This window comes from Eptatretus burgeri, chromosome 11, assembly GCF_056783735.1.
Source record: "Eptatretus burgeri isolate ZD-2024b chromosome 11, Ebu_testis_v1, whole genome shotgun sequence".
NCBI classification, from domain to species: domain Eukaryota; kingdom Metazoa; phylum Chordata; class Myxini; order Myxiniformes; family Myxinidae; genus Eptatretus; species Eptatretus burgeri.
Genome location: NC_140971.1, coordinates 98,787,547 through 98,808,493, shown reverse-complemented (window position 1 = coordinate 98,808,493; position 20,947 = coordinate 98,787,547). Strand labels below are relative to the sequence as shown.

Sequence of the window (20,947 nt, the reverse complement as noted above, 5' to 3'; positions counted from 1 at the left end):
TAATATATCAAAAAGATAAGTAAACGAGAATGCACTCAAGGGAGCCGCCGCTGAAGCCATGGCGTTATGTTTCTCTGTTCACAAATCATGGTTAATTTGTGATTTGATTTGTCCGATAACAAACATTTTGAAAGTGAAATAACTCTCTGCATGCATGTTTACAGTCTGTTGAGATAACAAATTTTGTCCACTTTGTTCATTCTCTTATTATGGTTTTCAGTTTTAGTTTCTAACGCAGTACAAATTGGATTTGTTGTTTTGAGTATTAATGTTTGATTTCACTATGAAACACACACCATGTTAAGGTATGTAGGGCAGCTTAATAGGTCCTTCCACACAGCATGACATTATAATTACAAAATAACAAAAATAATAATAACATTGTAACAAAGCAGATATTATTAATTAATACTAACAATATTAACAACAATAATAATAATGGTATCGTTTGGCAATAATATTAAGGAACGTATGATCCCAGTATACCATGCCACCCCATCCCCCACCCCCCACCCTGGCCAAAGCACATCTTCACTTGGTGAAGGGCATGCTAATGCTCAAGCAGTACAGCACGCAGGTATCTACTACAAATGGACGGGTGTGTGTGTGTGTGTGTGTGTGTGTGTGTGTGTGTGTGTGTGTGTGTGTGTGTGTGTGTGTGTGTGTGTGTGTGTGTGTGTGTGTGTGCGTGCAGGTGTGTCTAAAGCTGTCATCCACAAACCACCCCTTTCTAATGTTTTTCCTCTGAAATCTGTCTTTTATGTCCTTTTGAGCGTCCTGGTATACCTTCAGGCACAAGTTTTGGTTGGAAAGCCAAGTATCAATCCTGCCCAAGACAAAGGAGGACCGTCTGTGTGGCGGGTCGGGGGCGGGAGGTACTTGCACCCATCAAGTGGGACCCCCAGGCCAATAAATATCAGCTGAGAGGAGAGAGACAAAGTGTGTCATAGTGGAAGCTGGGGCCAGACATTATAAAAGCACCTGCAGAGAGGAGCATGAGAGCAGATGCCCGCAGCAGGTACTGGAGAAACCTCATGGAGTGGGCATGAGCTGCTGTACTGCGCCACACCCCACCCAGCCAGCCGTGCCCACCTTTCTCTTCTCGTGCTAGGGTGTGGCATGGATATTGGCTTGTCTGCAGCAAGGACATTGGTTCTGCTCCTCATCAAGGTCCAGAGGTGTCCTGCCAGGCATCACTGGGTATTTTCTTGTCTTGTCTGCCTCTGGCTTGTCCATCTCTCGTGGTATGACTGGACCCGCTAAGGACAGAGCAGGATAAGCAATCTCCTGTTCATTCGTTGGTTCCGTATGCGTGGATTCGAAAGAGGGTAAAGGGTTTTATTGCCATTCATCGTTGTTTGCTTCCTTATATTCCCACCCCATGTACCATTTCGCAATATACACGTAAATCACCTTGGTCCTGGGGTGAATGGTCCCTATTGGAATTGGTACATCTGCTAACGGACTAATTTGTTACAGGTAATTAGCATCCACCACAAAAACCATGCTGTGTGCACACCCACTCCGCTCAGCGGTTAATTGAAATCAGGCACACGGCACCGATTAGTTCAGCGTATCTACTGGCTCAGGTGTCCCAATGGTACTGTAATGTGACGAGAGACACGTGATCCAGCCAGGGGTGCTCAACATCAGCCGGCCGCTGCGGCCACTTTGACGCGGCTCACCAGGATTTGCACCAGGCAACTGGGATGACCTGATGGCTGTAACATTATGAAACACATACCATTAAGCAGTAAATGTAGCTTGTCGAAGGATTTCCCAGTAATGTCTGTGGGGAGATCAAGTCATTGCCTTGTCGCAGGTACCTGATTTGGTTGTGAAATGTTACAAGGATGGAAATTTAGAAATCTGTATTTAATCGACATTTAACTTTATGTTGTAATCGTACATTAGGAATATGATCCAATAACAAAGTATAAATGATTCATGAAAAATAATTTGAACAATAAGTCTCATATAATAGCAAAAGCAAATAATAAATAACTGAATGCACCATAATCTTCAACCAGCTTGATTTTGTTCAGATTTTATGCAAAGACCTTTAAGCTGTCAAGTCAAAACGAGTTGCCCAGTCAACTCAAAGCAACTTTAAGCTGTCATGTCAATAATTCAATTGTTGGAATTCCACAGTTAAGGATATTTGTGACAAAAACTTTTTACCATCAGGATTGCAGATGTCAAGAATCCCTTTCGTGTTGAAACTCGCAAATACAATCAGTAATAACTTCAGATATATGCAATGCAGACCCATCTGTTTGAAGAAAGGAAAATGTTAGTAAAACATTCCAATATCATTATTGCTCTCCATCAGAATACAAACAAAGTGATTGGGATTGAGACTAATTGGAGATGATCGGTATTCATTGAGATACATTGGACCTCGGAATCGGCCTTCACACACTTCTAAAGAACATAAACAGTGGTGCAATATAAACTCGTATACACAAACACACAAACTCCGCACCATGGTATCAGATGAAGCCTTCAAACACTACTCGTAGAGCTCAGTCTGTCCCCACCCAGAGAGACTGCATGCCCAGCCCAGAAAACAGTGGCCGCAACGCCGGCACCATCGGCTGCAGGTATCGAACACATAAACATTACAGATGCAGTTACACAATTACACAACTTGTGGAATCACCACTAAATTTGCCAGATGGTATAGTTCCCCATATCTGAACTTAGCACCTGCATGAAAGCACAACAGGGACATGTTCTAAGAATCGTCAACAGACCTTTTAACCCGATGTACATGGAAGTACTCTCATGAAAACTTTGGCTTGAAATACTCAAATGCAGATCTCCATCGTGTATTGTGGCCTACACAATTCAAAACTCATGACAACTGGGGATCTGGTAGAATATTTTGTAATAATCCAGTGACTAAATGAATTCAATTGTTAAATTCTCTCCAATCTCTTACACACTCATTTAGACATGTTAGCTATGGTTGATAAAATTAATCCAATTACATTAACATGGACCCAGCAAGGTTTTTTTTCATTATCGAAAATCTGATCGATCCAATACAATTTAATCAACACAATCCTGGATTGGCCTACGTGCCACGATTCTTGAATACGAATGCCTCAGACAGTTTCACCAACACTTGCAGAGTTTCAAATTACCTTTTTCTTTAATTTAAAATACTACAAATGTGTCGGTACAAAGTGTGCCTTTTTGAGATACATGCACACACATCCTGACGACAGACCAGGAAAGAGTCGCTCTCACCCGCTGCAGCGGTTAGCGTTAGGCGGAACACGACACATGGGCAGAACATAAATATGCATGATGCAAGACAAGGGGGGAGCATAAATATACATGATGCAAGACATGGGAAGGGCATAAGTATACATGATGCAATACATGGGCAGAGCATAAATATACATGATGCAAGACACAGGCAGAGAACAATTATGCGTGATGCAAGACACAAGCGGAGTACAAAAATGCATGATGCAAGACACAAGCGGAGTACAAATATGCGTGATTCAAGACACAAGCAGAGTACAAATATGTGTGATGCAAGACACAAGTGGAGTACAAATATGCATAATGCAAGACATGGATGAAGTATAAATGTGCATGATGCAAGACACTGGCGGAGCATAAATATACATGATGCAAGACACGAACAGAGCATAGATATGCATGATGCAAGGCATGGACGGAGTATAAATGTGCATGATGCAAGACATGGGCAACGCATAAATATACATGATGCAAGACACAGGCAGAGAACAAATATGCGTAATGCAAGACATGGATGGAGTATAAATGTGCATGATGCAAGACATGGGCAGAGCATAAATATACTTGATGCAAGACACGAACAGAGCATAGATATGCGTGATGCAAGACATGGATGGAGTATAAATGTGCATGATGCAAGACATGGGCAGAGCATAAATATACTTGATGCAAGACACGAACAGAGCATAAATATGCATGATGCAAGGCATGGACGGAGTATAAATGTGCATGATGCAAGACACCGGCGGAGCATAAATATACATGATGCAAGACACGAACAGAGCATAGATATGCATGATGCAAGACATGGATGGAGTATAAATGTGCATGATGCCAGACATGAACAGAGCATAGATATGCATGATGCAAGACATGGATGGAGTATAAATGTGCATGATGCCAGACACAGGTGGAGTATAAATATACATGATTTTTATATTTTTAACATAAATATAGAAAACGATGTCACGTGCTGTACTGTAAAAAAATATACATATATATATATATATAAAAAACCCTATCCAAGCCAAACCAATTGGCTGTGTATGATTGTACAGTATTTCATTATCATCAGAATGTAAAGTGTTTGTGGAGTTTGATTTGTCGTTTTATAACTTTTTTATGTTTGTAATTTTGACTATTTCATTAAGTTGGAAGGATATTTGTGTGGGGATGGCAAATTTGACACAGCAGTGACGACTGTGCTTTGTGTGCTTCATGGCTCACCAGTAGTGCTGGATTTATGGTGGAGGAGGCCCCGGGGCACAGTGGGTGGTGGTGGCCCTTTCTGCCACCAATGATGAAGTAAAGCGGTGGTTTTCTACCTTTTTCACTGATGGTAACCTAAACTCTCATCCTATCTTATTCTGTGACACCCCTATTTGAATTTTCTATTTGCATAGTTGCCTCAACAGCATTGCAGGCTCCACTTGGTGAATTAGTGGATAAAATACATAATTACAGGAGTGTTTTGTGAGCTTTTATTACCACCAAGGGATTCCAGACACAAATGAAGATTGGCAAAGCATACATTTAGCCTGTCAAAAAGATAATGTATTACTGTTACAACTTCCAAAGATACATTTGGTTTAATTAGAGTAATGGAACTAGAAGAAACGAAACGAGAAACATTGCTTTACATTTTCCTGGTATCGGATACCGCCAACACAGAAAGTAACTAGAAAGAGCAACTGGCGATTGCAGACCTTCGCCAGGACTTGTTTTGTGTGGTGTATTTTGTGTGGCGTTTGCATACTGGTGTGTTATGTAATTAATAAAAGACATAACGAGAACTGCCACTTTATAACTGCTGTCACTGATGACTGGGTACCAAGACGTCCTGCTTTGATGCAACCCTGTTTTGATTGGACACCTGGCCCTGGCCCATGATGTTTATTATTATTCAATTGAATTGAGAATGGGATTAAAATAACTTCAATTCAATTCAAATGGAAGACCAAACAGGAACAGTCCTGCATTGGAATCATCAGAAGGAACGAACCCAAACAAGGAAAAAGAAAACATGAAGTCATCAAGAGGAACCTGGATAGGATTCACATTTCAGCTGCTACTACTCCACCCTCAAACCCATCCAGGCACAACCAAGTGAGCCATATTTAAAAAAAAAGTCAAAAAGAACCCAGATCAATTATTTTTTTTTATAATTCTGACTGCGAGACCATGTTTCCGATCAAGTTGAAATCCAAAACACGTATTCCCCATCACTACAAGATCATAATTGTGAAGTTTCACGTCGATTGATTTAGCGGTTCCAGAGAAAGCATAATTTCATATTTTCTTCAATCCAATATGGCTGCCAAACCATGTGGCCTTTCAATTATTCCTTAACAAACTTGTATACCCAAGGCTTGCGGAACATTTGTGTGAAGTTGTCCCTCAATCTGTCCAGCCACTCTGGAGAAGAAGATTTTTTTTATTGTTTTTTGGGTAAATCCAATATGGCTGCCAAACCATGTGACCTATGACATCATATGTGTGAATCATTTGTTCTTCATGGATAGGCGGTCATACATGTAAAGTTTCGACTCGATCTGTTCAGCCACTTCAGAGAAGAAGATTGTTTGAAGACTACACATATATATATATATATATATATATATATATATATATATATATATATATATATATATATATATATATATATATATATATATATATATATATATATATATATATATATATCTGCTGAATCACGTGACCGTTGATGGCATCCAATTTTTTCTGTGCACCATTTTATCCCCAGATGACCCTCAAAAATTTTCATACTGATCAGATGCAACGTTCTACATATTCATTTTTGATGTCATAATGAAAGCACCTATGACATCATTTAAAAAATCATACTTATTCCCCATGATGAAAACTTGCCAAGTTTCAATTTTTTCCTTGGTGCAGTTTCAAAGATACAGAGGTCCAATTTTTTTCTGTTTTTCCAACATGACTGCCACACCACGTGACCTTTGACATCATAATTATCATTCAATCATTCTGCATGAGTAGTCACACCGATGGTGAAAATTTCGTCTCAATCCGACAAGCAGTTGCGGAGAAAAACATGAAAGTTCTGTGCAGACAAAGAAACAGACAGACAGACAAACAAAAAAAAACAATGTCACCCCCAGAGTGACCAGTATCTTGCCAAAATGTGAACATGAGTGACTTATTTATTCGATTAAAGTTACTCAAAAAATAAGGGTTTCGTCGACCTTGATGCTTGACCTTTTTGTGACCTTGACCTTTGTCCTTGACCTTTATATTTTCGTACAGTTAATGGTATCTCTCTAGGACCGTTGTACATGAAATATCAAGAGATTTTGATGAGAACTGAGGAAATAAAATTTTCATGAAAATCCGTTTTTTCGTCATGACGTCATCAAATGACGTCATAGCGTCAAACTTTTGACAGATCTGGAAAGCACTTATCAAGCGCTTTCATATGAGGTATTACTCGATATGGTATCTAAGATTTCAAAATTTGACCTTGGGGTCAAAAACTTTCGACCTCCAGTGCTAACCATGAAGGTCAAGGCCGATCACCACCAAAAATTAATCAGCTGAGCACCAGACAATGAACTATATTCCCATGAAGTTTGAAGACGATCCGATCAAAATTACTCAAAAAATAAGGGTTTCGTCGACTCCCCTGATTTGCGACAATGTGACCTTGACCTTTGACCTTGACGTTGAAAATTTTATGCGCTGAAAGGGACCTCTATAGGACTCTGATATGCGAAGTTACAAAAATTTCCAATGATAACTGTGCTCTGCAGAGTGATCGATACGTGATTACAGACAAACAAAAAAAAACAAACAAGCTGACTAACATATCTTGCAAAAACTTCGTTTTGGCAAGATAATAAACTAAAAAAAAAACAATGTCACCCCCAGGGTGACCAGTATCTTGCCAAAATTTGAACATGAGTGTCTTATTTATTCGATTAAAGTTACTCAAAAAATAAGGGTTTCGTCGACCTTGATGCTTGACCTTTTTGTGACCTTGACCTTTATATTTTCGTACGGTTAATGGTATCTCTCCAGGACCGTTGTACATGAAATATCAAGAGATTTTGATGAGAACTGAGGAAGTAAAATTTTCATGAAAAATCCGTTTTTTCGTCATGACATCATCAAATGACGTCATAGCGTCAAACTTTTGACAGATCTGGAAAGCACTTATCAAGCGCTTTCATATGAGATATTACACGATATGGTATCTAAGATTTCAAACTTTGACCTTGGGGTCAAAAACTTTCGACCTCCAGCGCTAACCATGAAGGTCAAGGCCGATCGCCACCAAAAATTAATCAGCTGAGCGCCAGACCATGAACTATATTCTCATGAAATTTGAAGACGATCCGATCAAAATTACTCAAAAAATAAGGGTTTCGTTGACTCCCCTGATTTGCGACAAAGTGACCTTGACCTTTGACCTTGACCTTGAAATTTTTATGTGCTGAAAGGGACCTCTATTGGACTCTGATATGCGTAGTTACAAAAATTTTCAATGATAACCGTGCGCTGCAGAGTGATCGATACGTGATTACAGACAAACAAAAAATATATATATATAAAAAAACCATACAAGCTGACTAACATATCTTGCAAAAACTTTGTTTTGGCAAGATAAATATGCGTTTGCCTCATAACGTCACCAAATGACGTCATAATGTCTCAAGCTTGACATATCTAGAAAGCACTCATCAAGGTGTTCAATTTTAGGTATTACACGATATGGTACCTAAGATTTCAAAATTTGACCTTGGGGTCAAATACTTTTGACCTCCAACGCTAACCATGAAGGTCAACGCCGATCGCCACCAAAAATTAATCAGCTGAGCGCCAGACAATGAACTATATTCCCATGATGTTTGAAGATGATCTGGTCAAAATTACTCAAAAAATAAGGGTTTCGTCGACTCCCCTGATTTGCGACAAAGTGACCTTGACCTTTGACCTTGACCTTGAAAATTTTATGCGCTGAAAGGGACCTCCATAGGTCTCTGATATGCGAAGTTACAAAAATTTCTAATGATAACTGTGCTCTGCAGAGTGATCCATACGTGATTACAGACAAACAAACAAAAAATAAAAAATACATTCAAGCTGACTAACATATCTTGCAAAAATTTCGTTTTGGCAAGATAACAAATCAGACAAAAGACGTCGTGCAAACCACAATACATGCAAAATCCACCCCCTCTCCAAAGGCTGCCATGGATACATAAAATTGTTCATTTCATTAAGATTAAAATTCACAATTTTAATCAAAGCTCAGGTGAATCAGATGAAAATTGATTATTTTTTCAATTGAAATTGATTTTAGAAGTTTGATTTTGAGTTGACCTTTGAGCTTTTAAACTCAAAAATAGTTTGTTTCCCAATTCAGTGACGCAATATGCAAATTCTGTTCAAATTTCAATTCAATCAGATGAAAAATGACGATTTTAGAAATTTGACCTTTGACCTCAAAATCCATGGGCTTCTCAGTGGAGACTACCTGTACCTATAACTTAGTGAAGTTTCATGAAGATCGGTTTTAAATTGTGACCTGTAGCCAATTGACAGATAGACAGATAGAATAACAAAATGGACTGACCAATGTACTTGAAAAATCTTCCATTTTGCAAGTAACAAACAGACAAAATGACCCAAACGCAATACCTTCTCCTTCAGTGAAGGTAAAAAATCCATTGGACAAGTGAATACGGACTAGATTAGTGAAACATTTTCCAACCAGACTTCTCAAATATCCATTGAATGCCTCTTTTTGTGCTAAGTTTGCGACACTGGTTATATAGGGATAATAAGCAATAATTCACAACAATCAATAATCCTGAATGAGCCCCGGGGGCTGGAGGCCCCGGGGCACATGTTTGGTGCTGGAGGCCCTGGGGCACATGTTGGGTGCTGGAGGCCCCGGGGCACGTGTTTGGTGCTGGAGGCCCTGGGGCACATGTTGGGTGCTGGAGCCCCCGGGGCACGTGTTGGGTGCTGAAGGCCCCGGGGCACATGTTGGGTGCTGGAGGCCCCAGGGCATGTGTTGGCTGCTGGAGGCCTCGGGGCACGTGTTGGGTGCTGGAGGCCCTGGGGTACATGTTTGGTGCTGGAGGCCTCGGGACACATGTTGGGTGCTCGAGGCCTCGTGACACGTGTTGGGTGCTGGAGGCCCTGGGGCACGTGTTGGGTGCTGGAGGCCCTGGGGCACGTGTTGGGTGCTGGAGGCCCCGGGGCACGTGTTGGGTGCTGGAGGCCCCGGGGCACGTGTTGGGTGCTGGAGGCCCCGGGGCACGTGTTGGGTGCTGGAGGCCCCGGGGCACGTGTTGGATGCTGGAGGTCCCAGGGCACGTGTTGGGTTCTGGAAGCCCCGGGGCACGTGTTGGGTGCTGGAGGCCTCAGGGTAAGTGCCCGGATGCCCTTGCGTAAATCTGACCCTGTTCACCTGTGTGACCAGGAACATGAGAGCCATGGAGTTTAAGGTATGAGGAATGCCAGTGGATTCGAGTGGGAACATTTACAAAAAGAGGGTTGATTGGGCCAGTGCAGGTGTCACTTTTATAACTCATGTAACACATTAAAATGCATGCTACCAAACAGTGAAAGAAACATAAGGTCACATTGCAGGTCAAATGTGGCCAAACTCACTTCTCTCCACCAAAAAACAAAAAAATACATGATTATCCTCTTTTCTACAATAGGCGTATTACAAAGAAAATGTGAAATAAAACTGAGGCTTGTGGAATAGATGAATCAGAGAGGGGTGATATTGACAGAGCGGTGGAGCAGAGCGAGTTGGCATGCAAAGGACGGATTAATGGAGAAGAAACGAGCACACCTGTCCCCCAGGTAGGACAAGGGAACTACTGTAATTGGATTTGTCTCGCGACCATCACTGTCTTTCTCTATTAAGTAGATAAGGAATATTAATTAAGTAGATAAGGAATATTAATTAAGTAGATAAGGAATATTAATAATTCTCTATTAAGTAGATAAGGAATATTAATTATAAAAAATAACTACTCTATTAAGTAGATAAGGAAGGAATCTCTATTAAGTAGATATTGAGTAGATAAGGAATACGAAAGAAAACAGGAAAAGCTGACAAACGAGGTAGACGTGGAAGTGTGGATGGACTGGAGAGGAAATTCTGTGAGAAAAGGAAAGATCAGGAATAGGAATAGTTGATAACAGGAGATTGTGATGGCTTGCCATTAAAGGAGTTTGAACTATTAAATGCCGCAGAGCAGGAATTATTGAACCAAGAATTTGGCGGAGAGATAGACTTGGAAGAGGAAGGGATATAAGCCTCCATTCCTGCAACAATAACCTCAGCTATACGTTCAGCAGAGATAGAGGCATCGCCCGAGGAGAGGCAGTAGTCTTTCCAGGGAAAGTCAGAAAAGAAGTTTTGTAAACTAGTCCAGTCAACATTATTGAAATGCTAATACTGGCGTTTCGTCAGAGCAGTCGGATGAGAAGAAGTGGTGATAAGTAAAGCGATGTTCACAAGATTGTGGTCAGAAGAACCAATTGGAGGTGAAATTGTGTAGTTGTAATGCAACGGATTGGAAGTGAAGAATAAATCCAAAGTATTGGTGGTGTGGTCATGACGATCTGGGATATGGGTCGGGTGGGTGATAATTTGTTCCAAATCATTAAGAATGGAAAATGTAAGAGCTTCAACCCCCCCCCCCACCCTGCCCCCAAACATCCGTGTAGGAGGATTTCAGCCACTCCCTGTGGTGCACATTGAAGTCTCCAAGATACAGAAATTCTGCTTGAGGGTGTTCAGATGTCATGGCCTCATGGCAAGAGTTAAGATAGTCAAAGAAAGCTATAAAGTTTGTCGAATTTGGAGAGCAGTAAGTGAAATAGAGAAAGACAGTGATGGTCGCGAGACAAATCTTAAGCCAAATGACATCAACGTTTGGAGATTTGAGGTCCACAAGGTGTACAGCAGGCATGTTGATGTTGGAGTAGACACAGATTCCTCCTTTGAAGCGGAATCGTGAGTGAAGGTTGTAGTTTGAAATGTTCTAAGAATTAACAAGGACGTCACGTGATAATTGGGTCTCTGAGGAGAGGAGCTTGCTAGATGATGTTCAACAGAGGAAAGATTTGAAGAAAGATCACAGATGTTGGTGAAATGAATTGAAAAAGAGTCACGTTAGTTCAAAAGGCAAGAATCTTGGGAGGGACCGATACGACTACTGCCTGATACCCCCCCCCCCTCTCATTGGCAGCAGAGACAGGCAGATCACCAGAGATTCTTCGCACCCCATAATGCCCTCGACTCAGATTCTGCAATCGGTCCAGACAGCATCAGCCCACATGTCCTAAAAAGCTGCTCCTCTGCTCTTGCTCACCCTCTATCTGTTCTATTCACCCTCTCATTTGCTCAAGGTCATCTGCCCTCTGCTTGGAAATCTGCTCACATCACTGCTCTGCATAAAAAAGGTGCAAAAACAGATCCCTGCAACTACAGACCAAACAGCCTTCTCACAATCATCAGCAAGGTGATGGAATCCATCATCGCTTCAGACATTAAATCCTTCCTCTTCTCCAATGGCCTGATTTCCAATCATCATTTTGGTTTCAGACCAGGTCACTCTACCCTGCATATGCTGCTTCTGCTCTCCAAACAATATATGGAAGTCCTCAATGCCAGACATGAAATCAGAGCCATATCCCTAGACATATCGCATGCTTTTAACACACTGGCACCCTGCCCTGCTCACCAAACTCTCTTCCTATGGTATCCAAGGCCATCTCCACTCATGGCTCGCAGACTTCCTCTCCTGTTGCAGTCATCGTGTGGCCCTTACTGGAGTTCTCTCATCCCCTCTTCCTGTCCAGGCTGGAGTTCTTCAAGGCAGCGTTCTGGGCCCTGTTATTTTTTTGGTTTTCATCAATGATCTCTCCGACTCTTGGGAAAATCTCTTTATCTCTTTGCTGATGACTCCACCCTCTGCTGTACCATATGTCATCTCTCAGACCGGCATGCCGCAGCTTCTTCACTCTCTGCAGATCTGGGTAAAATCACAAACTGGTCCAACACGTGGAACATGTCTTTCAATCCAGACAAATCTCACACTCTCATTATGGCTCTCCGAAAAAGACTGTTTGGACCCCCCACCCACCCCCCCATCTCCTTTCTCAACAATCCACTGGAAAGTCCTTTCTCCTTCCGCATGATGCAAAGTCGTTCCTCGGTCCAACTGAACACCTGACCACATACAAAGCTTTCTTCCGCAGCATGATGGAGTATTGCTCTCCCCTCCAGGCTGGTGCTCTTGCCTCCCACCTTTATCGGCTTCACGCTGTGGAAACCAAGGCATTTAGGATCATTGGTATCTCCCGTGATGAGGTTGAGTCTTTGGGCCTCTCACTCCCTCACCGCAGGCTGGTCGGTGGTCGTTCTGTCTTCTACCATCTCCTCCCCGGTCTCACCCCCCTGCCCCCCCCCCCCGCTCTGTCTGCGATTTATCCCCACCATATTTCCGCAGGGCGCTCAAGGTCCGCCAACAACTCCCTTCTGGTAAAACTACCAAAATCACTGCTCACCCTCATTCTTTCATTCCTCTTTTTCCCCGCCTTTGGAATAAACTCCCACACATTCTTCAATCCCACTCTTCCCTCCAGGTCTTCAAAATAACTGTTCACCACCATCTCTTATCATCCCCCACCCAAAACTATGATCTTTTCTACTCCCGTTAATCCACCCACACCAACCTCCTTCATATTTCCTGCTTTCCTTCCTGAAAGTCCCTGTAATGTCCATCTTGTATTCCCCATGTTCCCTGCCCCATCCCTCTCCCTTCCACAGATCTCCAAATGTCTCTGTTCCCCACTGTTTTGTCCTTCCCTCTCCCCCCCCCTGTTGTCCCATGCCCCCCTTGCTGTGCGTTGTGTGTTAGCTCTCATACGAGCCTCGACAATGTGTACAACAACAACAAAAAATTCCGGAAACTTGGGGCCATTAACTTTTCGGACTTTGTCATGTTTATATTTCATTGGAGGCTGTCTGAGGGAAATGAGAGGAAAGCGAAATAAAAGAGAGTGAGTGTAAATTGAGGAGGGAAAATGAGTGAGTAAGAAAAATGTATGATGAAAAGTGTATGATGTTTGTTTGCAAAAAAAGAGATATGAAAGCAAGCCCGGCAGCTATAGTTTGAGTGAGACAGAAAGTAAGACCAGCAATCCTGACATGGACAGAGAGTGTAAGATGGTTCCAGGCACCACTTTAACACGCCTAAGTCAGAGCGGTAGTACCACCCTGAGCGGTTGCTGTCTCCAACCTACTCTCATGCTAAGTTACTCCATTTAGTCACAAGACCTTTCCTTCTACCACTTCCAAGAGCACCAAGTGAGATCTGGTATCAGCATCACACTTAGGAAATACGTACTTCCTGGAACTGCAGATTCAGGCTTTGTAGATTGTTAAGAGCAGAGAGCTGAGGAGTGACTTTGTTCTGCTGATGATTCCATGGCCCTCCCTGCTTGGATGTATGATCAATCCAAGAAAGGTCACCACACTTTGTTCGTCCAAAGCTCCAACTACATTATGTAGATACACTAGAGTAAGTTTTCTGGGCTTGGAAGTATTGATAATGGAACAATGCAGGTGATTCACCAGCTTTCCACTTCCTGCAAATCAGCAGACAAAGATGGGGCTGCAGCTTGCTCGCTTGATATAACATGTTTTGATTTGCTTATACAACATGGTATCAGTTCATACGGAATAAACATACAACACTTGGTTAAACCAAGATAAGGAACTCGACAAAATATTTTATGCAATGCGTTGACAAAAATTACATTCACATCAAATCACAGCCAATGCAGCACTAAGAACTAGAAGGGCACTCGGTAGAGCGCATACCTCCACCACATAATACCTGATCCACGACAACATATTGGGCCCAATACATGTTTGAAATATCATGCTATGTAGTACTATATCGTTTTTGGACCAATTTCTCAATGGTGAAGAATCATTTTAAAAATTAAATAATTCTCATATCCAGATCCGGATTCTGGTCTTCACGAAAATCTAATCACTTTGTCCTTGTCACACACCAAACCTGTCCACAACTTTTTGAGATATCCTGTACACAAACAGGCAGACAGAAAGAAAGGGTTGAAAACATAACCTCCTTCACCTTCAGTGGTGAAGATAACAAGAAAAGTGTCTGTGATTTCAGGTTAAACTAGAGGGGGAGCACTCGGTAGAGTGCAAAACCTCCGCCGCCAATACTGCTAGGTCACTCAAGTGAACCTGATATCCTATTCATTCAATTTGACGTCAACAGTGCTCACAGAGTTATAGTTTGCAACTTTCCCTTTTACTTTTAACTTTTACATACTCAATTCATTCGTCATAACTAGATCCCTTGAGACAGAAATTGATTTTACGTGGGTATATCCACCTGAAGTTCCAAAATCAGCCGCAATTATAATTTTGGCGTGTTTTTTTTTGTTGGAAATCACTTATAACATGTAGAAATGCAAAAAAAAATCGAAATTTTGTTGAAAAAAAAGTTGCAAAAAAATTTTTTTTTCACTAACAATTTTTTTTTTTGGGGGGGGGGTGGGGTTGGAAATCACTAAAAACATGTCGAAATGCAAAAAACAAAAAATTCAAATATTTTTTTTAAATGGCCGCCATAGCGGCCATATTGGATTTTGGACCAAGTCCAAAATCTCATGGCATGATCCTTGGACCATACCTAATCCCCCCACCAAGTTTCGTCGAAATCCGTCGAGGAGTTTTTACTGTAATACTGTTCACAAACAAACAAACAAACAAACAGAAAGGGGTGAAAACAGTAACCTAACCTCCGATCTTCGATGGCGGAGGTTAACTTGAGGTAGTCAGTGAGCCAGACATCAAAAATGAATTGTTGACTATCAAATTGAGGGACTAAAAGCCACTATGCTTTTCAGTTACCTTGATGTCTGTGGAGTATGGAATTGTGTGATGGACTCTTCTCATGACCAGCTAAATGGTATTTTGGCGGCCATCTTTTAAAATGGCCACCACTTTTCAATGACCTTGATATGTGTCAGTAAATTGGCCATATCTCCACAATGGCTTAACATAAACACATGATGTCACATTCATATGATTCAGTATAAAATTCTGCATCTTTCGGTGTGTATTTTTTTCAGTAATGTTAATTACTTTTTTATTTATGAACACAAATGTTGTGAAAAAGTCACGTTTTTTATCATTTTCTCCACATTTTTTCACCTATAATCACCATATATGTCAAAGTTGACTTATTTCAGGGTATTTATGCATGACTTGGTTATTAGACATTAATATTAGTGATATAGAGTCCTAATTATACCATTGTTTCACTTTATATAACTGAGAATTGAATCAAATATAATGGCCAATTGCAGTGTTAGTCATTATGTTTGTCCAATAATATCAGTGTAATTTATGTTCAAGATGCTCACATAAGATGTAACTTAAATAGGTAAACATTTCTTACACCTTTTTGGATATGTTCACAGGGTCAATGATGATACCTTTACATTTTCCCTGCTAAACAGGTCTATATAAAAATATGAACAAGCTACCACTTTTGCAGTATCGGCTGTTTTATATTTTGATTATGTTTCACCACATATTGTACATCTGAATAACATGATATAGACTGTATCATCATTCATAGAAAGTAAGAATAATTCTAATTGATTTTTATCAGTTATTTTCTTGCATGAAATTAGTTTATTATAGGAATGCTAAACAGCATATTGCCAGAATAGAAAGTACATGTATATGAGATTGCTATTAATCATCGTCTTCACTGTCACACATATCTGCTGCATCCTGGTAGTGGTCATCACTGTCTTCATCAACCATGTTAGCACATTCCATAAGCTTACATGCTGCTGTACACTTGATCCCATTCAACATGCATGTGCATTCTGATGGTCGGCATGCTCGAGTGCATCTGCATGAAATTAGGTCTATGACCATTTCAGGTGCTGGTGAAGTGGTCATCCAGTTGATCATGAGAGATCTCAAGTCTCTGCACCCTGAAATTCTGGTAGGCTTCTTCTCCTTTCTCCTGTGCCTTGAAAATGTCATTAGATATTTCAGGAGTGGCCACTGCTCCAGTGGACAGGTTAATGAGATCTGATGGATCCTGATGAAAAAGACTTGACCAACTGTTCTCCAACAGATCAACCATTGATGGAACATCAGACTCATCTTGCTTGATTCGTGAATGCTGTAAATCTGTATGACTAATTCCTCCACATCAAGCAGATACATGTTCATGCAGTTGCCTCAATGCCATACCTCGATGTTCAGCTGTAAGATAATACCTGGCAACAGTTCCTGGTTTCAGGCTGAAGCCACATGTTCCTCCTGCAGTCTGGGTGTCCTTATTGACAGTCTCTTCAGTTGTTTGATCCACTGCTATTCGACCAAATTGATTGAAGCTGCTTAGCTGAACTGAAAATCCACCCCCAACAAAGTGAGCATACAACTCTGGGCTTGTCTTCTGAAGTTGGCACATCTGGGCATAGTAGACTGGAAGATACCTTGCATAATTGGTTTTGTCCATTGCAAAACACCATGGAATCATTTTTCTGATGCATGCAAGATGTAGTTGCCAGTCACCTTCTCTGTCGGCACGAAGAAGCCCAAGCAAAATTTCGATCATTTCCACATGTCATCCAAAATGCTGCCAATGGGCCTTTGTCAGTTTTCAGAACCTTTAAGTAAGCACTTAATATCTGCAAAATTCTGTTGCATGATTCATCCTTAACTGCAGCATCATAAGTTGCTACACATGTGTCATTACATAGCTTGTGGACTGCCTGGATGGTATGATTCAACTTTTCAAGATCTTCAACATGATTCTCTTCAAGCCAGTGTACAAAGCTTCTCCATATTAACCTCATCATTGCTTCATAGGTGAGTTTGTGGAAACGCACTGCCCAGTTGTATTGCTTTCCTTCAAGGACTTTATTTATAGATCCTTCAGCAATGACTCCTGCTTCCACAGCCAGGTCACGTAGCCCTGCATCTCCAAAGAGCTTGCCAATTATGGACAGAAAGTTGCACATCACATGAAAATTTCCGAGCATCAGAACAATGCTTCCATATTTACCTGGATATTTCCAAGCCACTTCTGTTGCTTTGGCCTATAGAGCTTGATCCATTACTACTGCTATGTTTTGAAGATGAAGCGACTTTTGGATATTTAGTGACTGATACATAATTTCTTGAACAGTTGCCATTTCTGGAGCTGGGGCATTTATAGCTGGTAGGTAACCCACAGTGTCTTGTGAAATTACAATATCTCTTCTGGTTTGTATATTAAATCCAGTCCATGAAGTGATCGTCTGATTGTCAGTATCTTGTTCCCGTGCTATCATCCAAAGGTGATTCTTTTGTGAAGCTGTCAATGCTGCATTATTCTCAGGAAGTTCAGTCACTGGTACTGATGGTGGCCTTCTCGTTTTCCAGAGATATAATGAGGAAGCTGTCTCTCATTTGGATAGATTGATCTCCTTTTGTCTTTCTTGTTTACTGTCATAACTGCTTTTTGTGGCTGACATGATGATGATGTTGGCTGAATGATTATGCCATTCACACGATGAGAAGTTCCAGCTCCACTCAGTACTTCCTCCTGTCTATCGATGTTGTCAAATGACAGTACAGTTGGGATGAAAGAATGTATATTGGAAGGAAGAGGGAAATGATAATATTCTGCACTCTTTAGCTTTTCAATACATAGTGCAGTTTCAATCTCCTCTAAGGTGGAGTCAGAAGATGCATGTCCCAGCCGGTTCATGAATTTGATCAGTTCCACATTTCCTGTCAGAGTCTTTATAACCCATGGAATCAAAATATGCTTTGAGGTGATTACTTTGCCTACTGATACAGCTGTGACAATGTCTTGGGCAATGGACCATGAAAGCCTCTCATTATGGGAGAATGCTGCATTCTTACCATTAAGTAAGAGATTCAGGAACTGCACAAGACAATCCGGGAAGGATATGTATGTGATATTAAGTTCCCGAGGGTCAGGGGGCCAAGGCTGCTCTTTGATTCCACATTTTACTTGTTCACGTAAAAGTTGGGCTACTTGAATTATCATAGATTTTAGATCTTGTTGCTTCACAAGAATGTCATATTCTTCCTTTAACTGAACATAGTCAACTGCATTGGAGTCTACTGTCAAGTTGTCTGGCCTTATATATACTCTGCGGGGAACTGTGAAGAAATGCAAAGAATCTCCAAACTCTGCAGAGAGATTGCGTCGCATGTGATTTTTGGTTGCCTCTGTAATTTCAAACCCATTACTTTCCATGAAGCATACAACTTTGGCAGTGAGATCAGACAGTGCAACAATACGAGGGTTTGAGAAGACATCGGTACGGATATATTCACACACCTTGTTGAATGCAGCCCTCTCCTGTTTTTGGTAAGGATTGTCTGCACCACTGCATTCAGAAGAGATTCTTTCAGTTTGTCCCCTTGTATAATTCCTGTAACATGTTTTGTGATCGTGTGCTTCAGCAGCAACAATATCTCGAGTAGTAATAGATAAAATTATGTCATCCTGAAGTTCAGTTGCAATATCACGAATGGTTTTGTCAGCACTTAGCTCAACTGCTGGCTTCATTAGTTCCCGGCTATTAGTTCCTTTAATGTATTTGCTCTTGCTTTGGCAAAAGATGCATATCGTATCGTATACTCTTGATTGTGTACTAGATGCTTGCCTTGTTGAATGTCTAGTCCTTAAAGAGTCTTGTTCATTTATGTACTCTTGTTTCTTCACAATTAAAAGTTTCTTTTTATGGGTGAAATTGTGATATTTAATCTGTGATTAATAAATTGTGACAGCCTGTGATATTTAATATTAAAAAAGTTGGTTTCACTGTTTTCAGCCGTATGGATAATTGGCTGAAAATGTTGAATCTCAGCAGCTTGGCACAGGGTTTTCCATGATTCTTCATCTCTGGGGGATGATAAATCATAAAGTGGAGATTTTTCCCCCACATATAATGCATGTACCGCTCTCTGTCTTCAAACGTTTCGGCTCAACTTCATCTTCTGCCATGCTGATATGGTAAGTGGCAACAGGTTTCTGAAATATTAAAAATAAATCAGTTCCAGAAGCTGCAATGATATGTTTTATCAACAATGCTATGTTATTTTAGAGGGCCTTACAGGGGTTTTAGCTTGGATCCCAAATATTTAAAAAACAGGACACATATGGTAATATATGGATGAAACAGCAGCTTTAACAATGATAATGAAATATATTTTGTTGTTTATATCTGGTAATATCATAAATACCACAATCATTTGAAATAGCACAAATCATGTGGCCTGTATATACATGTATTTCTGCAAATGTAGTACACTGTTTTATTTACTTAACTCATGGTTGGCACTTTTGGCTCCCAACAATAGTGTACTAAAGGGGTTGTACTGTGTAATACTTACATTTCAGTTGTTAGCTCATCTTTAAACATCTCACACACCCCATTTGGCTGCATCACTTCTGTGACCTAAATTCTGTTAGTTGGTTACTTGCTGTCATCATTTCTATTTTTAGCACAGCTTCACTGAAGGACTATCTCAAAGGTTACAGTGATGAGGGGGCCAGATCAAATATAATTTTATTTTGATTACTTTAATACATTTATCTATGAATTAAATAGGAAAGCAGCCTAATCCTTGGATTAACAGATTGAAAATAAATTTGATCCTATAAAACTGTTAAGAAAAGTATTAAAAATGCAAAATAATATGAAAAAATAATTGATCAAAACAATTAATTTAATTGAAAGTAAGTCAAAATATTAGAAAAACCCTACTGAATAGTTGTTAATGAATTATATAGGTCCCCTGAACTGAGATTACAATGTTACAGTGATAATACTGGACAAAAAAGACAACTCATGCGAGATTTGACTGGCATGTATATGTTTCAATTCCTTGCTATATGATTTGAAAGAGTGCTATGATTAGGACTCTATATCACTAATATTAATGTAAAATAACCAAGTCATGCATAAATACCTTGAAATCAGTAAACTTTGATATTTATGGTGATTTTAGGTGAACAAATATGGAAAAAAATGTTACAAAATGCCACTTTTTCACAACATTTGTGTTCATAAATTATAAAAGTAATTAACATTACTGAAAAAAATTCACACCCAAAGATGCAGAATTTTATACTGAATCATATGAATGTGACATCATGTGTTTATGTTAAGCCATTGTGAAGATATGGCCAATTTACTGACATATATCAAGGTCATTGAAAAGTAACAGCCATTTTAAAAGATGGCCGCCAAAATACCATTTAGCTGGGCATGAGAAGCGTCCATCACACGATTCCAAACTCCACAGACATCAAGGTAACTGAAAAGCATAGTGGCTTTTAGTCCCTCAATTTGGTGGTCAAATCTGGTCTGGCTCATGGACGAAGGGCTGCATTCGCTAGAAGAGAATACGTATTTGGCAACGTCATGAACTTTGACCCCTACCGATCTCAGAAGATATAGGTCACACAACTTTGACCAAAATATAATTTTTGTAGGCCCTGTTGTGACATATCACAAAATGTCAGCGGCTAACCTGTATCTTTCCGTGGAGCGAAGATATGGG

At 40.5% G+C, this 20,947-nt stretch overlaps 1 protein-coding gene across 1 annotated transcript in view; it reads right to left on the bottom strand.

Annotated features, from left to right (window-relative positions):
* Window positions 1–20,947, bottom strand: part of LOC147017740 (ciliary neurotrophic factor receptor subunit alpha-like) — a 105,298-nt gene that overhangs the window by 49,830 nt on the left and 34,521 nt on the right. The window contains exons 3-4 of the mRNA XM_085847625.1: window positions 2,486–2,597; window positions 2,182–2,272 (exon numbers count right to left, since the gene is read on the bottom strand). Of these exons, the coding sequence (XP_085703751.1) occupies window positions 2,182–2,272; window positions 2,486–2,488 (94 nt within the window). The 5' untranslated portion in view covers window positions 2,489–2,597. The remainder of the gene's footprint in view (window positions 1–2,181; window positions 2,273–2,485; window positions 2,598–20,947) is intronic.